Consider the following 16,827-nt stretch of genomic DNA (forward strand, 5'->3'; position numbering starts at 1 on the left):
GGATCATCCAGCATAGTGCTAGCATCACAGAAGGTGCTGTGCTCAATGAGTAAAGGAGAATTGTGATAGCGCAAAAGAAATGTTAGATGCAAAAATTTAGGGACACCTCCCTCCCAAATGGTCATTTTTGTGCCCAACCTGCCATAGAGCTTTCCAGTCACATACTGGTATGATCAGCCACAGCCACACACACACACAGACACACACACACACTGACACCGACTTCATGATGTCATTTTTTTGGTCCTCTTCCAGCACAAAGGACAAATAACAATAACAATCTAAATCATATGTCATTTTAGGGACTAGGAGATCTTAAGTCTGATTTTTTAAAAAAAGGTAGTAAGTGCATCTTCATGGTACAATTAAAATGACAACACATAAAACCTGCCAACAAATGAAAACATAAGCATAAAAATACATATAATACAGCAATATGCTAGTTTAGCCATTAGATAATCTATTAAGGAGCAAAACCATGGAACTGCACAGACTGAAAAACTGAAACTTTTATACAACAAGGAACAAGTGTTTAAACTGTCAGATTGTTTTAAAAAACATATAATTTACAGGAAAAAGTTTTATGCTTTGCAAAAAGAAATACTATTTTTCTCTATAAAGAGGCATTTAAATCCACTTCAGAGAATGAAGCTTTAAGTCTTGCCAATTGCACTTATTAGCTCAAGAACTGCATTTTATTGGAGATACATTTAAATAGGCTCTCATATGAAAAAAAAAACTTAATGAACTTAAAAATAAGTCACTTTCATTTTAGTTCATAGTACCCTCCATGTCCAACTTTTAAAAGAAAACCTATAAAAATAATTCAAAAACAGTACAAAATTGGTCCCAATGAAGACAGTCAACCTATTCCTAGTACCCTTCCTCTCAACAAAAAAAATAAAAATAAAACACAAGATTTGGCCATCCTATACGAACTGTGCTTCTCTTTGCTCTAAGTCTTGAATCCGTTTTGGTCTTAGTCTCTGGCTCACTGGTTTCATATCAGATGGGTGAAGCTCCTCAGGGCTAGCTCTAGGTTGAGTTATCTGCAGTCCAGGTGAATCTGAGTTCACAACAAAATCCACAGTCTTTTCTTCATTGACACTAACAGGTGCTGCTGTACAAGTTTCTGGAAAACTTTCTTCATTTCCCTTTACCTTATTGTTGGGAGGTGGCTTATAAAATGTCCCTGGTGGGGGCCGAAGAGTTCTCCGTGGCCTGAAAGCAGGAAGAGGACTGGAATCCGAAGAGCATCCTTGTGCTTTTATTCTAGCCGCCTTGACTGGTACCATGTCTGGCTGGTTCAGCTGCATGGCACTAGATGAAGGGTCATTGGAGGTGAGAGATAAAACACAAGTAGCACCACTCTCTGCTTCTCTGTTTTCCTGGAGTGCACTGGGCATAAACACTGCAGTCCTTGTATTTATATCAGATTGTCTGAATCGCTTGTCCCAAGTTTTGGGGTCATAATAAGAAAGTCTAGAGGATGAATTAGGAAAAGATTTTGTTTCAGACATCTCTTCAATTGTTGAACTCCTGCCAAATTTGTCTGAATTTGAAGTTCCCATATTTTTGGAATTGTTCTCATTCAAAAAGTTTGGAGGAAGGAATCGATCTACCGGCAGACTCACAGGTCTAAGTGATGTCTTTATCCTCGGTGATCTCAAGGTTACTTGATTACATTTTCTATCTGAATGACTATTAGCTTTAAACTTATCGTTGTTCTTGAAGGGGTAGGTTTCAGTCTCAGCGAAAATCAAAGACATAGCATTTTCTGAAAGAAGCAATAATTGGACATTACTTTTCAATTTCCATGCATGCTAAATATTAACATACTAAGTTACAGGGACATCTAATTTTGCTCAGAGAGCAGATTCACAAAGATTTCATAAGCTTATCACTGTAGAGAAGATACATAAGAATGAACTCTTTACTACTAACCTGACAAAATTTACCTTTTATGGAAAAATTACTATTTATAAGGTTTCAATTCCTTGATGCAGAATATATTTTAGTGAAATGCTACAAGGCCTTGGGGCAGCTAGGTGGTACAGTAGAAAGCACCAGGCCTGGAAATCAGGAAAATCTGACATCAAATCTGCCCTCAGATACTTACTATCAATGTGACCCTGGGCAAGTCACTTAATCCTGTTCGATTCAGTTGCTCATCTGCAAAATGAGCTGGAGAAGAAAATGGCAAATTCTCTCTAGAATCTTTGCCAAGAAAAACCCCACTTGTCATGAAGAGTTGCACATGACTGAAATGACTCAACAACAATAGTAACACAAGTCCTGACCCGAGACTGTTACTCACAGAAACCATGTCAGTTGTACTGAATTCTAACATAATTTATCTCTTTCCCCTTCCTTTTGCTTAAAAAAGAAATGTTTAGATGGAATATAAATGACCAGTTTCTGACCATAAGTAGATACTCCTCATCTTCCTTTTCACCCCACTTCTTCCTCCCAGCTCTGTCCCACAACTGTTCCTTTACTTCACACCTCGGCCACAAATAGCAACTGTCCACTTCTCTGATTAGATCCTCTGGCTTTCCCTTGCCTTTTGGACATTTTAAGTTTAATGTCCTACTGACATCTCATACTCAACAAATCTAAAACTAAATTCATTCTCTTTTGTACTAAAACCTCAGCATTATTTGGGCTCCCCTCCCTCCCATTTACAGTGAGTTGCCAAATCTTGGCTTCTGCTTCCAAGCATATCTTGAATCTGACTCCTTCTATTTGCAGCTACCACTTTAGTTCAATCCCTTAATACCTTTCACCTGGACTATTGAAACGGCTTTCTTTTTTTCTTTTCTTTTTTAAAGTAATAACCTTTTTAATTTCTATTTTAGGGTTCCATTTTTTTCTCTCCTTCCCTCCTTCCCCTCCCCTCTCCATGAGGGGGTAAGCAATCAGATATGGGGTGTACGATTATGTAAAACATTACCACATTAGTCATTTTGTAACTTGAATAAAAGAAAAAATGAGTGAAAAATAGTATACTTCAGTCTGTTCCATCAATATCCGTTCTTTCTTTGGAGGTGTACAATGGCTTTCTCATTAGTCTCTCTGCTTCTCCCCACTCCAATCTATCTCCCGAACTGCTGCCAAAGTGATTTTCCTTAATTAATGGCAGATCTGACCATGTGATTCTCCTACACAATCAACGGCAGGTGCTCCCCATTGCCTGGAGAATCAAATACAGACTCCAGTGTTTAGCTTTTAAACCCCCTTACAACCTGGCCTCAACTTATCTTCCCAACCTCCCTGGACAATACTCTCTCTCTCATACTTATTAGGCAGCTGGGTGGCACAGTTACTTCTGGGAAAGTCACTTCGCCTGTCTGTGGCAGTTTCCTTAACTGTAAAATGAGCACCTACCTTCCAGGTCTGCTGTAAAGAGCAAATGAAATATTAATTGTGAATCACATAGCACTGTACCTGGCACACAGTAGGTACTACATGAATGCTTCAGCCAAACTGGCCTATTTCTCACATGGTACACACCTATTCCTGGGCCTTCCCAATGGCTGTCCCTCACAACTAGAAGACCTTCCAAAGTCCTTATGGATTTCACCTCAGAGACACTGTCTTCTTGGGCTCAGGTGCCATCTTCTACAAGAAACCTTTCCTGACTCCAATACACCTAAACTTCCTAGTATACTTAAGTACTCTGTCTACATCTGTATTTAAATTTGTATTTATGCTGCACCTCTCTGTATAAAATACTTGATATCTTCATCATAATGTAAACTACATGTATACAAGCATCTGTTTATTCTTTTTCTTTTCTTTTTTTGGGCAGGGCAATGAAGGTTAAGTGATTTGCCCAGGGTCACACAGCTAGTAAGTGTCAAGTGTCTGAGGCCGTGTTTGAACTCAGGTCCTCCTGAATCCAGGGCCAGTGCTTTATCCACTGCACCACCTAGCTGTCCCCCTCCCTATTACTTCTAGGAAGAACTCCAGAATCCCTTTTCTGGCAACAAGAGCTCCTGTTAATCACCTGCCTCCTTTCCACCTTTTTTGTCTTCCTATATGCTGCTCTCCACCATGAACCCTACCATCCAGCCATAGTGAGTTTTGTAAATAGCTACTCACCAATGACAGATGAATCAGCTCCTTCTAGTGCATTTTTATGGTCATGTAATCCTTCAGAGGATGTAGCTGTTTCTGAAATCATACTCCCATTATGAGAAAGTGGGATGCCCTGTCAATGGAACAGAATTTTTAAATAGGTGAAAAATGTAAATGCACACTGCAGATGAAATGGGTCCAACAGGTGACATTCATTCATGCAAACCCCACAAGGCTCAGGCACATTCACTGGCTGGCACTACTCACTTCCTTTGAAGCAAGGAATGACCCAGGCTTCTGGGGCTCCATGGTGGGGATTCCACTGGTAGGAGAAGCTGAGAGCAGTTGCAGGGACACATCAAAAATCTTCTCATAATAAGCTATAAGCAGCTCCACAATCCGAGCCTGATGAGGATAGTCCACCAGGGAGGAAGGGGAAACCTTCGCATCCGCCCTCCGAGGCCTGATCAGCGTGGGTCCAAATATTATCCCCAGATTACTGGCTGGCATCTTGTTTTCTTCAGCCTTCTGAACCACCCTAGAGAGGAAAACAGGGCAGGGGAGCTGTTAAATCTGCTAGGCTTTCTTTTGGGCTTAGGAAGTTGGGAAAGATTTGCCATGATGAAGCTGAATTCAGATATCCTTCTTTATCACCTCCCCAGGTATCAGGATTCCACAGTGCCAACTATACACCAGCACAAGACATTAACAGTAGGGATTGTAGTGAAGGAGGGGAAGCAATAGGTTTTTCAAGTTATCAGATGTAAAAAAGGTGACCCTAAATCCATATCTACCTTGACAACTTCTACTGCTCCAGGCTACTTCTCTGGAGGAACTGAAGGCAATTCCACCTTAAAACAAGACAAAACAAACCACACCCACCTCCACATTTACCCATTACTATTCACAAGAAAGGAGATATTCTTTAAGGTAAAGTTCTTACCTGTTAAGATGGCCTATGAGGTACTCAATAGTATTATAATTTGGTCCTGGAAGTTTTTTAAGAAGAGATTTTATTTTCTTCAGGATTTTATTTAGTTCAGCACCCACAACTTCAGGGCTTGCCTGTTTTGAATCTTCATTTACGTTCTGGCTCTCTTTGGCAAGGCCAATAAGCTCATCATAAAGGTGAAATAAAAATAAGGGTTCTGGTAACTAAAAGAAAAAAAAAACATATTAAGAATGCCAGCCTTCATATTACACTATCTATTGTTTTCCTGTTTGTCATCATATCCTGTTTAGTCTAGCATTTTTTTCTTTAAAGAGATTAAAGCCTTAGAATACTAGACCAGCTTCTGCTTTAACCCTAATTCATCCAACGAGTGTTTTATGAACACCTAAGTAACTAGCAAAGCACTGGGCTAGATGCTGAGGGGAGAAAAAATAAGGCTCTGATCTCTCCAAGCTTCTCCTCTACTCAAAGGACTTGGGAAGGGACAAGGCAATAACTAATATGGCTTCACAAAGAAGTATAACATATGGGAGAATGTGCTAAGTGCTTTCTGAAAAGGGCAAAGGGCTATGAGAGTTGGGCTAGCAATGGGAGACTGGAGTATTATGCAGCTAGAAGAAGGACCAGAAGATCTGGACAAATCCACTGCAGCTTCATCTACTCATTTTGGCTTATGACTTTATCTTACTGGTGTATGAGGAGTGGAAGAGGAGAGGAGAGTGTCTTACCACATATAAGCTGAAGAATGAGGGTGAGAGAACCGCCTTTCCAATGGCAATACGAATGGAATACACTGGGAGCTAGGGCATCCAGGTACACGTCCTGGCTCTGCAACTAACTAGCTCTGGGGCACATCTTCCTTAGCCAACTGAGAAACCAAACTCAAATTCCACAGGAGCCAGTCAAAAGAGAAAGCTCCCCTCAAAACATCACTATTTATCTTGTCCATGAAACTTTCTTCTACACCTCCTGACAGGCATTTTGAGTACTGTGGATACTCTGCCTTGATAATAATGACAGTGGAATTCTGGTTCTCTGATGCTCCAAGTATTGGAGATAATGTATCAGTTCTTCCTCTTTCAAATATTCAGTATAGCTTCCCTCACTGAACTTCTGGGGATTTGCCCTGGCTTTTCACAGAGATCAAAGAATCTGGGAAGGGGAATGAGGGAATAAGCATTTATAGAGCACCTACTATGTGTCAGGCACTGTGCTAAAGTCTTTTGACAAATATGATCCCATTTGATCCTCACAACAACTCTGGGCAGCAGGTGGTATAATTATTTTTCCCATCTTACAGCTGAGGAAACCGAGGCAGGAAGTGCAGAAGTGGTTTGCCCAGTGTCTCACAACTAGGTGTCTGAGGCTGGATTCAAATGAGGTCTTCCTGTCGGCAAACCTGGGCACTCTAACCACTGCACTGCCAGCTGCATCTAAGCATCAGGAACCTTATAAATTATTTAGTCCAAGCTCCTCAGTTTGCTAAGGAAGAAACTGAAGCCTAAAAAGGTAAAATGATTTGGCTGTGGTCCCAGCCAGAGAAAGAAGTAGAGGCAGAATCTGACTGCAGGTCCTCTGATTACAATTCAATGACAATCTGATTTCAGGTCTTCTGGGTCTGGATTTTTCCCCCAAGTTTTCAAGGAAATCTGGAATCGTTTACTCCTAATTGGTGGAGGCTCTTATAATTCCCTATTCTTCACTTACCTGTAGATGATGAACAGAGCTGATGAATTCAAGTGCTCAAAGATACTTTGTATACTGCAGACAATATACTGAACCAGAAAGTGATTCCAGGGCTAAATAGTTATTGTGAGGAATGATTAAAGAATAGTTTCCCTCATAACAAAGACAGAGAGAGAGTCTTGCTTCAATTTAAAACATACTTCAAATGCAAAGTCTTTACCTTACGAAGATATAACTTAAGAACATTGCTGATATCATGTGCAGAGAATTCTGAAAGTTCTACTAAATCCGTTCCGTTTTCAAAGGATTGGCAGAGTTTTTCAACTCTGTTTTTAGCTCCATTCACACGGTAGATGCCCTTAAAAGAGAGGGAAAGAGAAAGCCAAAAAAAAATAAAATAAAATTCCTTTTGTACGAGAACTTCAATATGATGATTTCCCCAAGAAATAAAGATTTCAAAATGACATTTCAGAAAATATTGATTTAAACCCATATACTATTTGTTAGAAAATCAAATATTGAAAAAAAAAAGAAAATCAAATATTGGTTAAAAAATATTTGAAGATGGCTTTTTTCTAACAAAATTTGTTCGATACTAACTAAAAAAAATTTTGTTATGGTATAAAATTCTAAATAAACCAAGTTAAAATATACCTTCACATTCAAGGCTCGACTTTCAATTTCTGAGGTACATTTTTTAATAATGAAGGGGATGCCATCCGGGGCATTTTTAGCAGCTTGAGCAAACTCCACACCAAATAAATGTAACTTGCCATGAAGTTTCTTGTGTCCACACTGGATGGTTAATGTTTCCAAACATGTTTTGTGACAAGCCAGGGAGCACTTTAAGAGAGAAGATTTTGTAGAGTGATTTATGAGAGTCATACAAAATATTAAAAGTGGAGAAATAAAAGCTAAGTGGTCTACAAACATTGAATTACCTGTGAGGTCTTTAATTACTACCCAAAGAGCAGACATAGTGAAAGTACTTACTCATTTAAATTTGCCATTCTTACTGTAGAGATCAAAAGTGGACCAAAGGATGAGGAAACCCCCTCTACAGAAGCAGGCCGGCCTCTTATCAGAACAACTTTTTCCCAGTCCTTACTGAGAGGTTACGTACTGCACTAAGGTCACACATTCAGGGTCAGTGATGTACAGACTGGGGATGGGGATGGAGGTGGAGATACAGGAATGTCCCATGGCAAGTTGAAGCCATCTGGGCAGAACTCACCTTTTCTTGGATTTATAAAAAGTGTCACAGGCAAGACAGAAGTCCAAGTGCCTGCTGGCAGGGCGCCAGGTCTTGGCTCTCAATGCCATACCAAAAAACAAAAGGTAGCTGCTGCTAAATGCAAGGATGGCTGCAAAGGGCTCCCTGGAGGAAGCCAACACAGAGGTCAGGTTTTGGGGTGGGGAGAGTACGGAGGAATGGGCCAGCTCTACCTTCCTGCCCAGCCAGCCTGGAGGACCCGGACAAGTCACCAAGACCCTGTGCCCCTCAGTCCTGTCTAGCAATGACACCCTTGCAAACCTGTGACAGCATTAATTCATCTGCTACTCACCATGTCTCCCATGGCTAACCAGTTCCCACCATGTTATTCTTCCTATCCTTGGTATTACTAAATCATGATGTCCAACCTTCTCTAACCCACTCTGCCCATTTCCCAATCTCACTCTGCCTCCTTCCTGTAGGCTTTCTGTTCCATAGAGAATAAACTTGGCTTCATTTTCATCCTTGTTCTCACATTCCTTCCATCCATTGGCTCTGTGATCTAGCTCCCCCTCCAGGAGACTGTATCCCTGGCCACACTCTCTAGCATTGGTTGTTACCTTCCTGACTCACTGGTTCTTGAAACGGTGTTGGAACACTCCTTGCTCCCCAATGATGCTTTTAGACTTTCTCATTGTTACCAATACTAAAGTAATCTACCCTTTTCAATCACAATGGCTATTCTGTACTTCTTTTCAAGAAGTTTAGTGGCTGAGTCTTCTGCTATCTCATTCCTGCCCTTTAGAGAGGGCACTTCAATATCCATTTTGATGCTCTCTCAAACTTCATAACCTCTCAATGTCTAAAGTTCCTGAATAGCTACTCATTTTACTCCATCCAAGCTATACCCAAGGATGTTTACACAGTAGATCTTCCCATTATCCATCAGGGTCCTAATTTCTTAACACAAAACTCAAACATTTTTCAATCTGACTAAAGTCTCCTATCTCCATTTCTCCCTGTGCCTCGCCATTCTTTTTTTTTTTTCCTTTTCGGTAAGGCAATTGGGGCCAAGTGACTTGCCCAGGGTCACACAGCTAGTAAGTGTTAAGTGTCTGAGGCTGGATTTGAACTCAGGTCCTCCTGACTCCAGGGCCGGTGCTCTATCCACTGTGCCACCCAGCTGCCCCTGCCTCACCATTCTTAAGCTTATTCTTCACACTCATGTGGAGCTCCAAATCCTCCTACTTCTGAGTATTTCCTTTTGCAATTAATTCCTTATCACAATCAATTCCCAATTCCACACCATACTGCCATCTAGTCTTGAATATCTCACCCCCTTGGCCCTACTGCTGCTCCTCCACTGCCAAACACCAATCCCAGATTATCTCTGGCTATCCAGCTGCACTCATACTCCCAAGTTATTAACAAACTGGAGGAAGACATGTTGCTTAGGTACACTATAAATTCATATTATCCATCTTTAATTTGGGCTTAGTTTCAGGCCAGGCAAGTTCTTTTATCCTGCCTAACTGCTATCTCCCTCTCCAAAGAAGCTTTCCAAACATTCTCTTATCTCTTCAGCTCTCCTATATACCACCTTGTTCTCTGGGCTCAAGACCTTTCCTCTTACTTTACTGAGAAAACTAAGCTTATGGGCCTTTAACTCCACTTTCTCCTCATCTCAAAGCTCTTTTATAGCATCCCCCAGTCTCTGATAAGCTAGCCATCTCTCCTTGCCAATGCTGATCCCTCTACATATGCCCATGATCATCTTCAACCAGTATTCTCTAGCAGACTGCCCTGTCGATCATTCCTGACCTCTCTCCACCTTCAACTTCTCTCTGTCCACTATCTCCATTCTTTCCTACTGTCTTTGAACACACCAAAGTCTCCCTCCATTATTCTCTCCTAGCTTTCCCATCACCTATCAACTATTCCCTCTCAACTTCCTTTGCTGGATCATCGTTCATCTTGCATCCCATAATTATGAGTGCTTCCAAGGCTACATCCTGGATCTGGATCCTCTTCTCTTCCTCCCATACTTTTGTCGTAATCTTATTGTACACTGAGGATTTAACTATCCATGAAGATTTCATCCAAATCTATGTATCTAGCCTCAGGGTCTCTCCTCAACTTTCGTCTCACACCACCAAATGCTAGTTGGACATTTTAAACTGGATGTGTGGGAGACACAATCTCAAATTGGATGGCCTGTAAAAATTTAAACATAGTCAAAACTGAATTTAGTTATTTTCCTCAATCTTCACCAACTTTCCTAACTTCCCTATTATTGTCTTCCTAGTCACCCAGGCCACAAGGTAGGTGTTCACCTCATGTATTCACTCTCAAACCTCTAGATCCAATTAGAACCTCCATAACATCTCTCCTTCTCTATGCTGACACTTTTGTCACCTTGGTGCAGGTTTTCATCCCCTAATGCTTGGAGTATTACAACAGCTTTCTGGTTGGTTTTCCTGACTCGTTTCCCCCCCTTCCAGCCCATGCTCCAATCAGCTACCAAGGTGACCTTAAAGCCCATGTCATCTCCCTATTTCCTCCAGAATCAAATCTAAAATCCTCAGTCCTAAAGGACTACATAGTCTGCTCCCCTCTCCCCTTACGCCTTAGTCACTTCCCTGACTCTGCCACCTTATGACACTGGCCTCCTTTGTGCTCCTCACACATGACACTCCATCAACCACCTCTCTCCCTCCTCATCTCTGCCTCCTGGTCCTCTGGCTTCCTTCAGATCTCAGCTAAAGATCCACCTTCTGCAGGACATTTTTTCCAGTCCTCCTCAATCTCTGTGCCTTCCCTCTGAGACCACCCTGATTTGTCCTGTAGAGATCTTGTACTGTTTGCATGCTGACTCGCTGCTCCCTACCCCCATTGGACTATGAGCTCCTTGCACATAGGGGCTGTCTTTTGCCTTTCTTTGTATTGCCAATATTGAGCACAATGCCTGGCACAGAGTAGGAGCTTCATAAATGCTTGTTGACTGACTAAACAGGAAGTCTAATGGGAAAAATGTTGGAAACCTGAATTTGCCTCCTCTTTCCCCTTTTGAAGTCTCCTGACTTCTGTGGCACAGTGGATAGAGTGCCAGGCCTGGAGTCTGGAAGACTCACCTTCCTGAGTTCAAACCTGGCCTCAGACACTTCCTAGCTGTGTGAGCCTGGGAAAGTCACTTAACTCTGTCTGCCTCAGTTTCATCACCTGTAAAATGAGCTGGAGAAGGAAATGGCAAACTATTCCAGTATCTTTGCCAAGAAAACTTCAAATATGGTCACAAAGAGTCAGACATGTCTGAGATGACTGAACAACAACAAAAATGAATATGAGGAAATTAGTGTTTTGGAATGATTTGGGAAATAATGCATTACCTTCAAAGATTCTAAACAGTGGGGCAGCTAGATGGCGCAGTGGATAAAGCACCGGCCCTGGATTCAGGAGGACCTGAGTTCAAATGCGGCCTCAGACACTTGACACTTACTAGCTGTGTGACCCTGAGCAAGTCACTTAACCCTCATTGCCCTGCCAAAAAGAAGAGCGAGCGAGCGAGAGAGAGAATAATCACGTAGAATAATAAGGGGGAAATGATCATAATTCAAACTAGTGGAGAGGGAATTCCCATCAATGAGATCATGGACCCGACCCACTTAAATATCAAAGTGTTTCTGGATGATTATTTAGTTTAGCTATTTAGTCTTTCAGTTATTAATGTATTACTGAATATGAAAATTAGCAAGCAATTATTATAGTACATTTTAAAAAACATTTTTTAACAATCAGGAATTGTCCTGTTTTCTGATATTTCTTACCTCCACACACTCTGCCCCATTGAATATGACTAAGCTGTCACATTCCCTGCATTTGGATGGAGTCCGAAGTTTCCGCAGCTTGTGGCTGAGAGCAGCTTTTGACTTAAGGGCATTTCTAAATGGTCCAGGAAAACTGGGAATTTCAGAGACATGCTCGTTTAAACCTTCAAAACAAAATTAAGTGATTTAGTATTTCTGGAGAGACATTATCTGACTTTAAAATATGCTCACTTGGGGCAGCTAGGTGGCGCAGTAGAGCACTGGCCCTGGATTCAGGAGGACCTGAGTTCAAATCTGACCTCAGATACTTAACGCTTACTAGCTGTGTGACCCTGGGCAAGTCACTTAACCCCAAATGCCTCACCACCCCCCCAAATGCTCACTCACTAAAATTAATCTTTAACAAAATGATGATAAATATTACAACATGCCATTTACTTAGATTGGCAATAGAAGATACTAAAGCAAGCAACAAAATTAGATTCCTTACAAGTATATCTGCATTCTAATTATTATGTGAGGCCAGTTGTCTATTTTTTTAAAAAAATAATTAATTAAACTACAGTTATGTTGATCATAAAGTAGCATTTCTTAAAATCCTGGTCATAAAGCATAGGATAAGTCTTGAGGAACTTTTTGAGGATCTTAATCATGATCTTTTCAATACTTCTGACAAAGTAGCACTACTAGCATGTTTAAGACATATCACATGCTTGAACCAAAAATAAATTATTTTAATCACCACAGTAACCTAAGAATTTTAAAATAAGATCAACTTAACTAAAATCTTGAATCAGGAACTTAGTCCTTTTGTCACCTAATTCTCTTCAGATCAATATAGGCATCAATTTCCTCATTTGTACACTGAGTCCAAGTCTTACCTAACATAGTCCTTCCAAGAGGACCCCAACCATCACTCACTTCTCACTTTAATTAAAATATGGTAGTAACATCTTTTCCTTCTGTTTCACAGTTTAAGGCATGTGTTTATTCTTATCCTTTAAAAAAAAAAGCTGAGCTCTTCAAGAAACGGTCACGGTGTCACCATTTTCATCATCATTAAACCTAAGATTTAATACATGCCCAATTTGACAGGCTCATTAATTTATTTTGGGATAGTAAATTCCCAACTGATATGAAATGTATGAAACTAGAAACAAAAATTATTTTGGAGTCAAGAGTACCCAAGGTCAAACCCTACCACTCTTAATGCTGAGTCATCTTCTTTTAGACCCTTTCCCCTCTAAACCTTAATTTCCTTATCATTTGAGGAGATGATCTCTAAGGTTCTTCCCAAATCTAGTAACTCCTAATGTTCTAGAAACATCTGAAATCATCTTCTTAAGCTGATGCCAAAGCACATTTGTCCTCAGGCTTGTAACGTAATCAAATAAACAGATATGAAATAAACTCGGTCAACAAGATGACTGCTTTCCTTCAATGTTCTTTAATTTTCATATCTATAGCAGTTTCTCTACCAGGAATCATACTTAATTGCTGCAGAGTTCTGAACTGTTTCCACTGAATAGGACTGCTTTAAATCAGAAATCTATTCATTATTTGTTTGATGAAAAGAGAATTTCTGATCTATCATTATGTCTCTATCCCATACATCATGCAATAATTATTTCTGAAAAAATATCCTTAGGCTTTATTTGGCTAATATATTTGTAAAGTCATATTTGGGGTCTAATTATTGCATTATCTAAAAATCATCACGCCTGTTGAAGGGCATGTGTGCAAGTAATGAAAAGCCCCCAAGATCTGAGAAATGTAAACCTAGCTCCATCACATACCAGCTGTTCAGTGACCTTGGGCAAGTCACAGTTTCACTGAGTCTTAAGTTTTGATATCTCTAAAATGTGGACAATTCTCTATATACTACCCATTCCTAATCAGGATGCTCTGAGGAAAACTTTTTGCAAATAAGAACTGTTGATATTATATGGTATAGATAAGATGGACAAAGAAATACCACTGTCATGTTAAGATTTTAAGTCTTAGTCATCACTGTACACTGTGGCTATAATTCATCTGGCTAACTAAAACTGAGTCAAATAAAGTACAATGTACAGTACCAATCTCAGAAGGAGAAGGTGGTTCTCTTTCATCTAGCTCATCAGCAGAAGACATAGTTCCCATTGATGGTGTCCGAGGAAGTCTGCGTTTAAAATCTCCTAGAGGAAAACAGACACAGTAAAACTACTTGTGTATATAATTACAGAGATTTATCATTTGAACAATAAGGATTTCATTTCATAAAAGATAATTGTTGTTGGATTCTATAAGGCGTGGGAAGGTAGAGGGGAATATAACAGCTAGAAAGCTAGACTTGGAACTTGGCAGAATCTGGTTGAGTTTTGCCTCTGACCAGATATGTAGTCATGGGCAAAGTAACCTCTTTGAGTCTATTTCGTCATCTGTAAATTGGGATATCACCTATAGCATCTACCTCAAAGGGCTACTGTGAAGATCAAATGACATTCTATGTATATATGACACTTTGCAGACTGTAAAATGGGTCATTTAAATATTGGTAATTATGATTACATATATATTCACATACACACACACATTTTTTCATATGGCAATAGATAGCTTTGATTTCTTCTTCTGAATATTGCCTGTTCACATCCTTTGACCATTTATCAATTGGTGAATGGCTCTTATTTTTATAAATTTGTTCTATACTCAGTATATATTTGAGAAATGAGGTCTTTATCAGAGAAACATGCTGTAAAAAATTTTGACTTCATTGTCTATGGTACCTTTCTCTGACAATCCATTTTAATTAGATTTTTACTTTTGCTTTGTCTAAGAGATCATGATTACTACCCTGTGCCTTTTTTTTTAGTTCAGCTGAAATATATTAGATTCAGTTGCCCCAGCCCTGTATTTTAAATCTCTCTGAGCCTGTTTCAAGTGTGTCTCTTTTAAACATATTGTTGGATTCTGGTTTCTAATCCATTTTGCTATCTGCTTCTGTTTTATTGGTGAGTTCATCCCATTCACATTCACAGTTATGATCACTTCGTATTTCCCCCCATTCCATTTTTTCTGTTCTTCTTTTCTTTCTCTTTATCCCATCCCTCCTCTATAGTCTTATTTGGCTCTTAACCACTGCTTGCCTTAATCTGCCCTACATTTTATCTTGTTTACTCCCGATTCTCTTATCCCTTTCTTCTCCTATTTCACTGTTGAGTAAGTTACATTTTTTGTGGAGTAAGTTATTCTTGGATTGTAATCCTAGCTCCTTTACCTCATTGGGCATATCATGGAAAAGAGAAAAGCACTAAGGTTCCTTACTAAAAGAGTCTGAAGCAGCTTTACTAGGAGCATGTGGAAGGTAAATTACCTCCTGGAAATTACTCATGTATATCTTATGAAGTTCAATTACCAAATTATTTGCACAGATATCATAAGCTTTGCTTCCAGCACTTCCTGAAGGGAAGAGGACTCGCAGTACCAGCATTCCTCCAGAGTTCAGAGTGGTTAAAAAGGGAAGAGGAAGGCCCCGGTGATACTGGAGAAGCAAACACAAAAACCAACCTAAAAGGACAGGGATGGATCAGGAAGGAAGGAAGGGTAGGGGAAAGGGGGAAGAACACCAATGTGGATCAGACGTCACCTCAGTCTCACGGGTACAGATTTCTATCTGGGAGTTCCTTAAGAAAGTCCTATATATACAAACTGTGACATCAGAAAAAAGGTAGAAAGGACATCTTAGGAACATTTCAGGCACAAGAATAAGAACACCAGACAAAAGTTATTAAGGTTTGGAATAAAAAAATAACACTGACAAAAATCAATAAAAGTCGTTTTAAAATCTTTCAAAGTTTATTAGTGTTTGTAACTTTCCAACAACATTATCAGAGTTAAAAATAAATGTTTATGTACCTGGACTGGCAGAAGGAGAATCCATGGACCTTGACTCACTGCTTCCTCCAGCACTCTCTGAATCACTGCACATTCCACCACCTTGATGACCAACAGACCATGATCTGACAGGGGGTGGCCGCCCTCTGACACCTTTAAAAAATAAGATATTTTTAAGATTTCTACAAAATAAAGCTACGGCTTAGCCAGAATCTAATAAGTCTAATGCAAAATAAATAATATAAATAAATTTACAAATACCATATTTAAGTGCAGTTACTTCCTAACATTTGCAAGTAAATTAAAATTATTTGAAACATGATTAACTTCAAATTTGAAAACGTTTTACTTAAGGTATTAATACTCTTATTGCATAAAAGGTTAAGGGCTGGATCTATGATTTCATTGATAGAGGGAATGCTAAGAGAAGGAAACTCCCTATACCAATGCAGGCTGGCTTTGTCTCTGCAACCGGTAAGTCTTAGGGAGCTACCTAGAACAGGACTTCTTAAACTTTTTCCATTCACAACCACTTTTCTCCTGAGAAATTTTTTATGTGACCCCAGGTATATAGGTATATGAAATAGGTATACATAACTTTTTATTGTTACCAAACTTTTAGCAACTCCCATATTCAGTTACATGACCCATATGGGTTCATGATCCACAGTTAGGGCCTAGAATACTGAGAAATGGTGTGACTTGCCCAAGATTACACAACCGAATGTTAGAGGCAGGATTTTTCTGATTTCAAGACCAGCCATGTTACCCCTCACAAAGCTTATAATCATTCCTCTTATCTGATTTATGAACTTTCAGTGACATGATTCATTTAATAATTAAAAAATAACTTCACTTGATACAAAAGTCAGTGTTCCCTAGAATATGAAAAATTACCTGGGATATCTATGCTGTGACAAGACCTCTTATCTCCAATTTTTTCAGAATGGCAAACAGGGCTGCCAGTATCCTCTAATAAACGGAATGAACAGTCTCCAGAATTCTCAGAGACATTTCCATGTAATCCATGTTGATTATTTGTTGATCCCTTACTTAAAAGTCTAAGGAAAAAAATCCAATAACAAACAGCCTGTCAATGGAGGGAAAATCTATTATTTATTTTATATCCAATATTTCAAAAGCACATTAATATCATAATACAGTATTTATATTGTTGAATTTCAAAGAAAGACTTC

General features: G+C 39.5%; 1 protein-coding gene across 1 annotated transcript in view; it reads right to left on the reverse strand.

Annotated features, from left to right (window-relative positions):
- Positions 1-491: 491 nt before the first annotated feature.
- The window catches only part of LOC122753366 (rho GTPase-activating protein 29-like), a 68,356-nt gene continuing 52,020 nt past the window's right edge, over positions 492-16,827 (reverse strand). The window contains exons 12-21 of the mRNA XM_044000732.1: positions 16,529-16,692; positions 15,653-15,784; positions 13,834-13,932; positions 11,756-11,919; positions 7,373-7,561; positions 6,939-7,076; positions 5,024-5,235; positions 4,348-4,618; positions 4,105-4,213; positions 492-1,777 (exon numbers count right to left, since the gene is read on the reverse strand). Coding sequence (XP_043856667.1) covers positions 930-1,777; positions 4,105-4,213; positions 4,348-4,618; positions 5,024-5,235; positions 6,939-7,076; positions 7,373-7,561; positions 11,756-11,919; positions 13,834-13,932; positions 15,653-15,784; positions 16,529-16,692 — 2,326 coding nt within the window. The 3' untranslated portion in view covers positions 492-929. The remainder of the gene's footprint in view (positions 1,778-4,104; positions 4,214-4,347; positions 4,619-5,023; positions 5,236-6,938; positions 7,077-7,372; positions 7,562-11,755; positions 11,920-13,833; positions 13,933-15,652; positions 15,785-16,528; positions 16,693-16,827) is intronic.

This window comes from Dromiciops gliroides, chromosome 4 (assembly GCF_019393635.1).
Source record: "Dromiciops gliroides isolate mDroGli1 chromosome 4, mDroGli1.pri, whole genome shotgun sequence".
In the NCBI taxonomy this organism is placed as follows: domain Eukaryota; kingdom Metazoa; phylum Chordata; class Mammalia; order Microbiotheria; family Microbiotheriidae; genus Dromiciops; species Dromiciops gliroides.